At 39.7% G+C, this 13,525-nt stretch overlaps 1 protein-coding gene across 2 annotated transcripts in view; it reads right to left on the minus strand.

The window, feature by feature from the left end:
* LOC143807687 (amine sulfotransferase-like) overlaps positions 1-13,525 on the minus strand; it is a 182,838-nt gene that overhangs the window by 115,002 nt on the left and 54,311 nt on the right. Inside the window, exons 1-3 of one of the 2 annotated variants that reach the window (XM_077289516.1) lie at positions 12,426-12,475; positions 12,149-12,323; positions 8,397-8,605 (exon numbers count right to left, since the gene is read on the minus strand). In XM_077289516.1, the coding sequence (XP_077145631.1) occupies positions 8,397-8,605; positions 12,149-12,308 (369 nt within the window). In that variant the 5' untranslated portion in view covers positions 12,309-12,323; positions 12,426-12,475. Of the gene's footprint in view, positions 1-8,396; positions 8,606-12,148; positions 12,324-12,425; positions 12,476-13,525 lie in introns of those variants that run through there. The other variant, XM_077289515.1, reaches the window with a different exon arrangement.

Raw genomic sequence — 13,525 nt, forward strand, 5'->3', positions numbered from 1 at the left:
GCTTCCTGCTCTGAGTGCAGCCGTACAGTGAGAGCAGAGCGCAGCACCGCTGCGCTCTGCTCTCACTTTCCGGCCGGCACTCAGAGCAGGAAGCAGACGGCAAGGGACCTGAAGGACACCGACGGGTGAGTATGTACGGTTTGTTTTTTTACGTTTACGCTTGTAACCAGGGTAAACATCGGGTTACTAAGCGCGGCCCTGCGCTTAGTTACCCGATGTTTACCCTGGTTACAAGCGAAGACATCGCTGGATCGCTGTCACACACAACGATCCAGCGATGTCAGCGGGTGATCAAGCGACGAAAGAAAGTTCCAAACGATCTGCTACGACGTACGATTCTCAGCAGGGTGTCTGATCGCAGTAGCGTGTCAGACACAGCGATATCGTAACGATATCGCTAGAACGTCACGAATCGTACCGTCGTAGCGATGGAAATTTCAATGTGTGACGGGACCCTTAGGGTATGTGTCCACAGGGCGTATTGGCAGAGCTTTGGACACAGCGGATACCTCGCGCCATCCCCTGTTGTATGCGTGACAATTCTGGATGTGTTCATTGAACACATGCGGAATTACCGCATCGTATTCATAGACTGGGTTATGTATATTGCGGAGATGGAGCGTCTCCACGAGATAAAAAGACATGCTGCTGTCTATAAAGATGCGCCGTATGTCCGGTTACGCAGGGCCGTCCCTACACGCATGATGGAGATGGGATTTCATAAAATCCTGTCCTCTATGCTGTAACATTTGGAGGCTGCAGATTGAATGCTGCGGATGTAAGTAGCGTCCAATCCACAGCAAATACTGAATGTGTCCTGACCAGGGAAACATACTCTTACACAGGTTGAGGAAGATTGCTGGGCACAGAGCAATCACTAGTACATCAAACTGTCCCCATACAGTATCATGTTATCAGCAGCATATCTGCAGTTTACACTAGGAAATGTGTTGCTGTATACTTAGCCTTTACTGGTTATTAAAATGGGGGACCCTCCAAAAAAATAACATAGGGTCCCCTATAATGAATAATCAGAAAAGGCTAGGCAGGCAGCTGTGGGCTGATAATAATAGCCTAGGAAGTGGCAATGTATATTCCCCCCCCCCCCCGCTAAAAACTCTCAGCCGCCCCAGAAAAGAAAATTTATATGATGTGCCCTGTAGTGGTAGCCAGTGGGCTAACAGTTAAGGGGATTGATGTCACCTTTGCATTGTCAGGTGACATCAAGCTGAGAGGTTAGTAATGGAGAGGTGTCTATAAGACACCACCATTACTAACCCCATAGTCATATTATATAAAAACACACACCCAGAATAAAGTCCTTCAATTGAAAAAATGGCACAGAGTCCTTTATTGAATCTAAATTAAATCATTCCCACCGAACATCTAATCCACTAACACCAATGACTCCTTTAACAAAAATAAAATAATAAACCACAATATTCCTCACCTGTCAGTCAAGAAGATAATAATCCATAATGTTCCATGAGAATATTGACTTTGTGATGTGACTATGATGTGACTACTTCCTGTGTTAGTGTGTAGCCAGCTGTTCTTGAGAGCAATTGCTTCTGTAGTGTATAGCGTTGAGTTACGGTGAGAAAGTTCACTGGAATTCATCAGCTGATGAGCCCTAGTGCTCACTTACGACACCATCGCTGCATGAGATAGTTCATAGGAGTTCAGCTGATGAACTTGTCTGACCTCTCTCACAGCAGCTCAGCGATATACACTGTGGGAGCGATGACGATCCTGCCAGTGTGTATCTGGCGGCCTATCTGGCGGGAGATGTGACTATTCTACATGTGAGATTGCAGTGGGACACTCATGATTACATGGCCTATGACGGACAGGAAAGTATATGGTAATTTATTATTTTTGATTTTTTTATAGAAGACATGGGAATTGGGGATTGGGCATTAAGGTGAGAATATGTTGTTTTTTTATTTTACATTTTTTATAGGAGATAAGGGCATTGGGGATTTGGTGTTAGGTGAGTATACTGCAATGTGTTTCTTATTTTTATTTGACTATTTAATTATTTTACATGTTTTTTTCCTTTTTTATCTTTTTTAACTTTTGAGCACAGGCTCCGGCTGACAAGAAACTACTTCTTCCATCAGCGGCTCCTGCTATCACTGTTATCTATGACAGCAGACATAGCCTGATGGGAGGAGTAGTCTCTCATTAGCCGATTACTGACGGCAGTAACTTTTTTTACTTTGAGCACAGGTGCCAGCTGATGAGAGACTACTTATCCCATCAGCAGCTCCTGTTATCCTAGTTACCTGGGACAGCACATATATACAGATATATATGTACAAAACAGCACATGCATCCAGATATTCAGTGGTGAAAATAAGTATTTGATACACTGCCGCCTGCCTACACAAAAATGGAGAGGTCTGTAATTTTTATCTTAGGTACGCTGCCTCTGTTAGAGATAGAATCTAAAAATGAAAATCAGAAAATCACTATATGATTTTTAAATAATTAAATTGTATTTTATTGCATGAAATAAGTGTTTTATCACCTACCAACCAGCAAGAATTCTGGCTCTCAAAGACCTGTTAATTTTTTTAAGAAGCTTTTCTACTTTGCACTCTACTTGTATTAATTGCACCTGTTTGAACTCATTACTTATATAGGACAATTGTCCACATACCCAATCAATCACACTCCAAACTCTACATGATGGTCAAGATCAAAGAGCTGTTTAAGGACACCAGGGACAAAATTCTAGACATGAACAAAGCTGGAAGGGGCTGCAGGACAATAGGCAAGCTGCTTCGTGAGCGGGCAACAACTGTTGGGGCAATTATAAGAAAGTGGAAGAAGCACAAGATGACTGTCAATCTTCCTTGGTCTGAGGCTCCATGCAGTATATCACCTCTTGGGATAAAGATGATTTTGAGAAAAGTCAGGAATCAGCCCAGAACTACACGGGAAGACCTGGTCAATGACCTGAAGAGAGCTGGGACAACAGTCTCAAACATTACTGTTAGTACAATGCCATTATGGATTAAAATCCTATAGGGCACATTCTTTGGAATGCACTACCTAGGTTAATACGATTAATCCCCAATCCCCACAGTTTTAAGCGTGCCCTAAAAACGCATTTGTTCAGACTGGCCTACCGCCTCAACGCATTAACCTAACTATCCCTGTGTGGCCTAATAAAAAAAAATTAAAAATAAAAATTATCAGGTTCCTCGCATCGTGTTCTCATACACTTTATGCAGTCAATAGCCTCTGTGTCTGTACTGCTACATACTTAGGCTGTTAACTGGTTCATGTAGCTTTACATGAACACCCGAGCCTTACACTATGGCTGGTCCAAATAACTACAGCAATTGTTACCATCCACCTCTAGTGTCGCCCCTTTTCCTCATAGTTTGCAAGCTTGCGAGCAGGGCCCTCATTCCTCCTGGTATCTGTTTTGAACTGTGATTTCTGTTATGCTGTAATGTCTATTGTCTGTACAAGTCCCCTCTATAAGTTGTAAAGCGCTGCAGAATATGTTGGCGCTATATAAATAAAATTATTATTATTATTATTATTATTATTATTATTATTATTAAGGTACCTCTTCTCACGCCAGCATATGTCCAGGCCCCCTTGAAGTTAGCCAATGACCATCTGGATAATCCAGAGGAGGCATGGGAGAATGTTACGTGGTTAGAAAAGACCAAAATAGAAGTTTTTAGTATCAACTCCACTCACTGTGTTTGGAGGAAGAAAAATGATGAATACAATCCCAAGAACACCATCCCAACCATAAAGCATGGTGAGGGAAACATCATACATTGAGGGTGCTTTTCTGCAAAGGGGACAGGACAACTGCACCACATTGAAGGGACGGTGGATGGGGTCATATATCACAAGATTTTGGTCAACAACCTACTTCCCTCAGAAAGTGCATTGATGATGGGTCATGGCTGGGTCTTCCATCATGACAATGACTGGAAACACCAAGCTAGGGCAGCTAAGGAGTGGTTCCGTAAGAAGCATTTCAAGGTCCTGGAGTGGCCTAGCCAGTCTCCAGACCTGAAACCAATAGAAAATCTTTGGAGGAAGCTGAAATTCTATGTTGCCCAGTGACAGCTCCAAAACCTGAAAGATCTGGCGAAGACAGATCTGGAGATCAACAGGAAATATCAGTCATCTGTAATTGAAAACAAAGGGTTCTGTACCAGATATTAAGTTCTGCTTTTCCTTTGCATCAAATACTTATTTCATGCAATAAAATGCAAATTAATTAAGTACAAATCATACAATGTGATTTTCAGGTTTTAATTTTTAGATTCCGTCTGTCACAGTTGAAGTGTACCTATGATAAAAACTACAGTATAGCAAATACTTATTTTCCACACTGTTTGTATAAACATAGCAAATACATACAGATATATGTATGAACAGAGCACAGACATACAGACACATGCATAGACAGAACACACACACACACACACACATATATATATATATATATATATATATATATATATATATATATATATATATATATATATATATATATATATTATACACACACACATACACAATTTTTGCTTTTTTGGCCTTTTTTCAGAGAATATGAATGAAAAGGATTTGCCTTTTTCTCCACTCATGGTTAGTGGTTAGGTGAAGCCATTTATTGTCAAACCACTGCGTGTTTTCTTTTTAAATCATAATGACAACCCAAAACATCGAAATGATCCTGATCAAAAGTTTTCATACCCCATTTGTTAATACCTTGCATTGCCCCCTCTAACATCAATGACAGCTTGAACACTTTTGTGGTAGTTTTGGATGATGTTCTTTATTTTCTCAGATGGATAAGCTGCCCACTCTTCTTGGCAAAATGCCTCCAGTTCCTGTAAATACCTGGGCTGTCTAACATGAACCATGCACTTGAGATCTCCCCAGAGTGGTTCAATGATATTGAGGTCAGGAGACTGAGATGGCTACTCCATAATGTTCACTTTGTTCTGCTGTAGCCAATGACAGGTCAACTTGACCTTGTGTTTTGGATCATTGTCATATTGGATCGTCCAAGTATGTTGCATGTGCCGCTTCCGGGCTGATGATTGCAAATTTGTCTCCAGTATTTGCTGATAACATGCTGCATTCATCTTTCAATCAACTTTGACTAAGTTCCCTGTGCCTTTGTAGCTCACACATACCCAAAACATCAGCAATCCACCTCCATTCTTTACAGTAGGAATGGTATTCCTTTTATAATAGGCCTTGATAGCCTCTCTACAAATGTAACGTTTATGGTTGTGGCCAAAAAGTTCAATTTTGGTCTCATCACTCCAAATTACTGTACATTGTTTCAGAAGTTTTGAGGCTGGTCTCTGTGCTGTTTTGCATATTGTAGGTGAGATACTTTGTGGCACTTGTGCAGTAATGGCTTTCTTCTGGTGACTCAACCATGCAGCCCATTTTTCTTCAAGTGCCTCCTTATTGTGCTTCTTCAAATAGCCACACCACTAGTTTTTAGAGAGTCCGGTATTTCAGCTGATGTTATTTGTGGATTTTTCTTTGCATCCCAAAGAAAATCTTGACAGTTGTGGATTAAATTTTTGTTGGTCTACCTGACCGTGGTTTTGTTTTTATAGAGCCCCTGATTTTCCATTTGTTAATCACAGTTTTAATGCTGCTGACTGGCATTATCAATTCATTGGATATCTTTCCTGTTTTATACAGCTCAACTACCTATTCCCATAGATCCATTGACAATTCTTTTGCTTTCCCCATGACTCACAATCAAGAAACATCAGTGGCTGGATGAAAGATGCAAGTGTCTGTTTGGATCCCAGAAACTCATTCAGCTTTTATGCACACACTAATTACAATCAAACAGGTCACAGGTGAGGATGTTACATTTAGTAACCATTCAAACCCATTTATGTCAATGTCTATGCATGTTATCTGGCCAAAAATCTCCTGGGTATGTGAACTTTTGATCAGGGTCATTGAGATGTTTTGGGTTGTCATTAAACTTTGATAACACTAAAGTGTGTCTCATAAGCAAAGATGGAGGAGAAACCTTGACTGCGGTATCAAGGGATCATCTTAAGGTGTGCCCTGACCAACTGAGAGACAAGGTCGACTTGGCATTGTGTTTTGGATCATTGTTATGTTGGATCGTCCAAGTATGTTGCATGCGCCGCTTCCGAGCTGATGAGTGCAAATTTGTCTCCAGTATTTGCTGATAACATGCTGCATTCATCTTTCAATCAACTTTGACTAAGTTTCCTGTACCTTTGTAGCTCATACATCCCCTAAACATCAGGGATCCACCTCCATGCTTTACAGTAGGAATAGTATTCCTTTTATAATAGGCCTTGTTAACCTCTCTCCAAATGTAATGTTTATGGTTGTGGCCAAAAAGTTAGGTTGGCACCCTAAGAAATGCGAGAATGGCGTCCCCACTCGTACGATGGCTTTCCCTGATCTTCTAACCGCACCCTATAAGGAAACAGTCAGAAATAGAAGGCCAGGTGGCTTGTAAAATCATGTGATGGTGTCTCCTGTTATATAGCAGATATGGGCCCCCCCATGCGATGTAAGTAAAGAGATAGCAGTTGTCAACCATACCTAAACATACAAATAGATATATACATGCAATCATATACTCATATATTGTGTTCATGATGCACACGTAGCCGCGGGTCCTGATACAGTGACTCCTCACATGAAAAACTCTCGACGCGTTTCCCCCAAACTTGGGTTCATCAGGAGAGGCTAGATGATAGCGTGGCAGTATGGAGTTGTCCAAAACAAAGGCTGCATTTTTTCTACAGGGGCAGACATGGCACCTGTTGATCTGTTTGTAGTTGATGGATTCAGTGATGTACTATGATATGCATTGTGGGTATCTATCTATTCATGTGTTATTTTGAAACACGTTTTATTTGAATAGTGCCAGCTAAATCTAAAATCATCTGGTGTTGTGCTCATTGAGGTCATGATGATGCTGCACAAAACCTAGATTTTTTCCTGTATGTATATATCTATTTGTATGTTTAGGTATAGTTGACAACTGCTATCTCTTTACTTACATCACATTGCTGGGGGGCCCCATATCTGCTATATAACACGAGATACCATCACATGATTTTACAAGCCACCTGGCCTTCTGTTTCTGACTCTTTCCTTATAGGGTGCGGTTAGGAGATCAGGGACAGCCATTGTACGAGCGGGGGCGCCATTCTCGCATTTCTTAGGGTGCCAACCTCCGCACCTAGGTAGTTGTATATTTATAGGTTTTTTGTAGTGTCTAGGGAAACCTCACTTATATCTGCACATCTATAGTATTAAGTTTATGACAACACAGCTGTATCACTGGTACTTTTCAGGTATGTGCAAACGTCAGGATTTCTTCAGGAATTTTAGCATTTTTTTTCGGATTTCCCCGATAAAAACGCTATAATTCTGCACAAAAAATGCTTACATTATGCATCCTATCATTTAGAATGCATTCCGCATTTTTTGTGCAGATGTTGCGTTTTTTTCCGAAAAAAACCCGCAATCCGCAAAAAGAATGAACATGTTCATTATTTTTGCGGATTTTTTACGGATTTCCCATGATTTTGGAGTGTCAGGAGAAAAACGCAAAAAATTCGCAAAAAATTCGCAAATTTTCCGCAAAAAAAAAAAAACGCATAAAAAACGCGCAAATAAACGCATGCGGATTTCTGCCAGAAATTTCCGGATTTTGTCAGCAAAATTTCTGCAAGAAATCCCGACGTGTGCACATACCCTTATGTATAGGAGGTTACACCTCTCTAGTTGCTAATTGAGGTTGTCTGTAACTTGATTTTTTTATCTGTTTAAGTCTTATCTGGGGATTATTTCTCCTGTTTGATTTATCTACTATTTGGGCTACTTTTTCTCTGGGTATTTTGATATAAAATAAAGTATACAGTTTTCATGGGGGTTGTTTTTTTCTTTTGTAGAAAAGTATAATAGAAAACATCACCACTTCTGTATTTATCACCCACTCCCGGTTTTGGCTTACAAGTACTGAGGTAAAATACTGATCAAATACTGAACGTGTGACCGTAGCCAAAATTAGAAATACTGATCAGCAAAGCCAAATCCCAAAACCCTTCTTTGTATTATCTCCTTATGTACAAGAGAATAAACTACCCTAGGAAAAATAATTACTCTTAGCATTTTGTTTCCTGCTTGATGTATATTTTCCATTTATACCCATTTTATTGTCATGTCCTGTCTGTTTGCCGGTGGGCAAGTGTCACTAAAGTAAAAATAAAATTCTGGGAGATAATTTTAATGTCTTTTTTGCCCCAAAATATAAATATTATAAAGTCATCTATTAAAGATTCAATATGTAATAAATACTGTAAAAGAATACTTATGTGATTTACTTTTCCCATCTTCAACTTCAGATCTTTAGGCATTAGATAATAAGGCAGGTGAGTCGAGAAGAGACGAGGAGATGGACGGCTGTTGTAGTCAGCGTTGAACATCTTAAACTCAATCCATGGAACTCTTTCCATGGTTTGAATCTGTTCTGTTCTGTTTCGATGGCCTTCATTAAATATTAGGCTTAGAATTTGCTGTGTCCAAATTGTGCCTGCAGAATAGCATGTATTAATTAACAATTTAATCCGTGAAATATAGAAATTTCTCCTAGCTTTCAACTATGAATATACACTACAATAATGTACACTTGGGGCGCACCTTCTGTGTCCCTTGGTCATCCTTGGCCTACACTATATGACAAGGTCATGTGTTAGAAGTGCACTAGGATACAATGATGAGAGCTGTGATCAGCCATGCATAAGGTTACAGCACCTGAGGCAATGTGGCAGATGAATTAATGCAGGCTGGAATGTGGCAAGCCCGGCTGTGAAGGCATGCCACAAGTAGCTGAGTTAGGCCGGGGTCACACTTGCGTGTGCAATATGAGAAACTTGAGTCTCTCGCATCAATAATCGCCACTGCCGCCGGCACTCGGGATCAAAGTGTGCAGCTGCATGTATTTCTATACAGCTGAACGCACTGGTCCCGAGTGCTGGCGGCAGTGCTGGGTATTGATGCGCAAGTTTCTCACATTGCACACACAAGTGTAACCCCGGCCTTACGCTAGTGGGTGATCCTGTTATATTATTGAATATCTATAAAGAAAACCCTGACACTTAGGCTATGTTCACACATTATGTTTTTGATGCGTTTTTTTCTGTAGGCAAAACCTGCTCTTTTGGCAGTAAGAATCTTGCTTCAAAATAGCAGGTTTTGCTGAGTTTTTGTTGTGTTTTTTGCTGCAGTTATGGTGCTTTTTTCCGATGCGCTTTGGTCATGGTACATTTGTCTCTTGTGTATGCTGATAAAGTTTAGTGCATAAAAAGAAATCTGATTCTACTTTATCAAGTTTTGACACCAAAACACTGATACCTGAATTTTTTCAGCATTTTTTTGCACTACCCATTGCTTTCAAGGGTGAAAAGTGCCGAAAAAAGACTGAAACTAGTGACATGCTGCATTTTGTAAAAAAAAAAAAAAAAAAAAGGTATTGCAAAAAATAATTAGGACAAAAAATAAGCTGTGTGCATGAGATTTCTGAAATCTCATAGACTTTGCTGGTAGTGTAAAACACAGCTGAAAATGTGCATAAAAGCATAAGAAAAGTTGGGAAAATAAACTGCAACATGTGAACATAGCCTTGCGGCATGTGCATTAAATTAAATATAGAGAAGAATTGCGCGGCACTCCGAAAATGTGGGGTGCACGAATAGGATACCAATCCAAATATTTGAAGAAAAATTTGGCACTCCCAAATATCATGCAAAAATTAAAGATTAAGATCGGTGACGTTTCGGCCAATACCTAGGCCTTCATCAGAACTATTTGTCGCTACCTTCTCCTGCACGTTAGTGCCATTCTCCTAAGCGCACTAGTATGCGACCACTTTTTCTAAAATTTTATCTTGCGGTCCGTTTACACTGAAGACAAATAGTTCTGATGAAGGCCTAGGTATTGGCTGAAATGTCAACGATTTTTTGTCTACAGTGGATCTATAATAAAATCTTAATCTTTAATTTTTGCATGATATTTGGGAATGCCGAATTTTTCTTTAAATAATAAAATTAGATATACTCCAGAGTTGCTATTTATGCATTAATACCATTAGATTTGTGCAATAAATTAATGAATACACTATGAGCATGAATGAATGCAGGCTTTGTGATTTAAGGCTAGGGGGAGGAATATGAGATATGCCATAACTGATGCTACTATTCAATTTACATTCAGTATGTATCTTAAAATATTTACTCTAAAGGATATGTGTAATAAATTAATAATGAAAGGTATGTGGGATATTTAAAATAAGTAACGCCTTTGATATGCACAATAGTAGACCTTGTATTAATTTAAAGAAGCACTCCTCCCATCAAAGTTTTTATCCTCTTAATATATTGCGGCTATCATTTTATATAGCACTGTGTACTTACAATTGGTGATTTTGCCTTTCTACCCAGTAAATTCCCCCGCCTTAGACCTTTGCAGTGACTCATTATTTGTGCATAGAAAATTAACCTCCTGCTTCTACATAAAGCTTAGAGAGATTCAGCTACTCAGTTCTTAATCACGTGATGTCATTGACCTAATGGAAAGCGGAAGAATTTTCTGGGTAGAAAGGCAAATTGAGCAATTGTAAGTACACAGTGCTATATCGTATGATGATTGTAGTATATTAAGAGGATAAAAGCTTTGATGGGAGGAGGAGTTCTTTAAAGAGCTTGGTAGGGGTTCAATACAGTCCTAGGAGACCTCAGTAGTGTTATGTATATTTGTTAAGGGCAATTGAAGGCATTGAACTACTTGTGATTTGCTTCAAATCACTTCTCATTGTTAATATCTTTATAAATGCATTTTTTCTCTAAATGGGTCCCACGTGAAACTGAGAAGGGTCACTTATGAAAACGTAATATACAAAGACATGCTGGCCATGGTCTATATGGGATAAATCCACGAGCTGCTATATCTATTGCCATTATACTGAGGGCCCTTTTCCCTATAGGGGTAAACTGTCCTTTAGTTTTAACAAATTGCTGTGTCTAATCCAAATAATATTGGGTCTGTATATGTGGGACTCCTGATTAGTCGCATAGAGTGGTGGTGATGAAATACGTAGAGACATGAGATAGATTGTTATAACTATGGTACTTCTTGTGGGCCACAGTACTTAGAGACCATTTTTGGGTGGCTTTGTTTGTGTTGTGTGTAGTTCAATGATTTCCTGGAGTTATACTCAGAATTTTAATTAATTTAGTGTACTTTAAGTAGTAGCATTGTTATGGTTTTTTATCCCTTTTTCAGTGAGTCCTTTCAATCTGATCTGTTCTGTTTGGGTGGCCATCATTAGATAGTGGGCTTAGAATTTGCTATCTGCGGAATAGCATAAACAACAACAGGAGGAAAAAAAAGGAGGAAAAAAACTCCACAATTCTAGAAAAAACACCACAGAAAAACAGGCAAAGGTGCTTACCTGTCTAGGCCTTGAATCAAATGCATTGTCATGGTGCAGCAGGCCCAAATAAAGATGGCAACTACCAGGTGTGGTAATACCAATAAGACAGCCAGCCTACAATCAGGGATTGGCCGCCTGGCACACCAGTGCAAACAAATAATCTGCAGCAGTGTTCACACAGAGAATGCAAAGCATTTGGATCATAGCCTATTAGTAACGCCCTGTGCTAACTGTAATGTGTCCCGTGTGAACAGAGGCCACAATTTACAAAGCCATCAGAGCCCAACTGCACCTCAAAAAGTAAAAAAAGTGCACAAGAACATATCAAAATATGTAAGGTATTGTAGGCTGGCTGTCTCATTGACATTACCACACCTGTGTAGTCGCCATTTTTACTTGGGCCCGCTGCACCATGACAGTGCATTTGATTTGAAGCCTAGACTGGTAAGTACCTTTGCTTGTTTTTCTGTGGTGTTTCTGCAGAATAGCATGTATTCATAAATTAATATACTGTAGTTTACATGTTAAAATATTAATCTTCAGCTTTATACTATGAATATATACTTTGTAAAAGATTATCATTAAACTATTGCAATAAAATGAAATTTACCATTATTGGGAAAAAATATCAAACAATGTCCATACCTGATTTTGGGTAAGTGACTAGAAACACATCACCATCCTTAATTTCCATATGCTCGATAGCATCTATGACTTCAGGTGATGTCAAATCGGTTTCAAAGTATATGCCTTTATGTTTAAAGGATATAGCATTCAAGGCTTCATAAAGTGCATCTTGATCCATTGTTGCCGTCTACAACTAAAAAATATAATAACTTTAATTGGTATTTGTTAGTAAAGGTAATAGTAATAAAAATAATAATTATAATAATAATAATAATAATGATCAAAATCATATTACCTATAGGCAAATGCCTTTCTCTGTTCAGATGGAAGCAATTAAATTCTTGAGCTCCGTATGTTATGCTTATTTATAAATTACTGATTTAACCTTTAAACTTTTTGGAACAATTTGATAGTGTTCTGCCCCTAAATTCCCAGATTGCAGATTCATTGCGGGAAGATCTATTAATTATTAATCATCCAAAATTGAAAATGACATTTTAAAGTAAACATTTTTTTTTAGTCCTGGGTGACAGAAGTACACTTAAACATTTTGGACCAAATGTAAAATCTGTAGTAGGCAATGCTACCTACTATGGTTATAAAAACAACTTTATGTACAGTATACATTAGTTAGAAACAGAGCTATAGGAATTAGAAATGAGTGAACCTAAACTATAAAGTTCGAGGCTCGAATTGGACACCTAGTGTTCGGTGCTGAAATCCGAGCACAGGCTTATCACAGAAGTCTGTTTTAGTGTTTAGAGTTCAGATCCTGAATAAAGTTTGTTGAAAGGCAGCAGTGCTGTGGGCACTTCCTCAGCCATCACAGCCATGCCTAGTATTGGCATGCCTGTGATTGGCAGGTACACCTGGAGCGACCCCAGTAGGGCTGTGCGGTATTCGGCATCGGGCCCTTCGGTTCTCGGTGGGGATGTCACGTTGGCTCCCCGGTCTGTGGCCCTAGGGATGTCCGTTGTGAAATGGGGAAAGGTCTTTAAAGGGATAATGTTCGTGATGCCACCTGTGGCATTCGGTCAGGGTGACCGACGCTGCTTAGGGGTCCGCTGGGGTGATGTAATGGCAGCTAGATGATATACCTTCCCACAGGTGAAGTGTATCAGCAGGGCTTCCCAGAGTGTAGAAGGTGGATGTTGTGAGGAGCAGAGTAGAACGAGGACACAAGGTTGCAGTCTCTTTACCTTTTTACTGAAGGCTTCAGCATCCACAGTCCAGGGTACAGACCACAGAGTCCGGCCAGTCTGAAGGCAAATCCAGAGTCCCCTTATCCTGGTGGAAATCAGTAGCCTTCATCTAGCGCCTGGGTGTTGTAGTACCTCCCTGCTGAGCTTCTCGGTAAGGTCCTCACAACTGCTGTTGGTGTTCTAGATGTTACTT

Source organism: Ranitomeya variabilis, chromosome 2 (genome assembly GCF_051348905.1).
Source record: "Ranitomeya variabilis isolate aRanVar5 chromosome 2, aRanVar5.hap1, whole genome shotgun sequence".
NCBI classification, from domain to species: Eukaryota; Metazoa; Chordata; class Amphibia; order Anura; family Dendrobatidae; genus Ranitomeya; species Ranitomeya variabilis.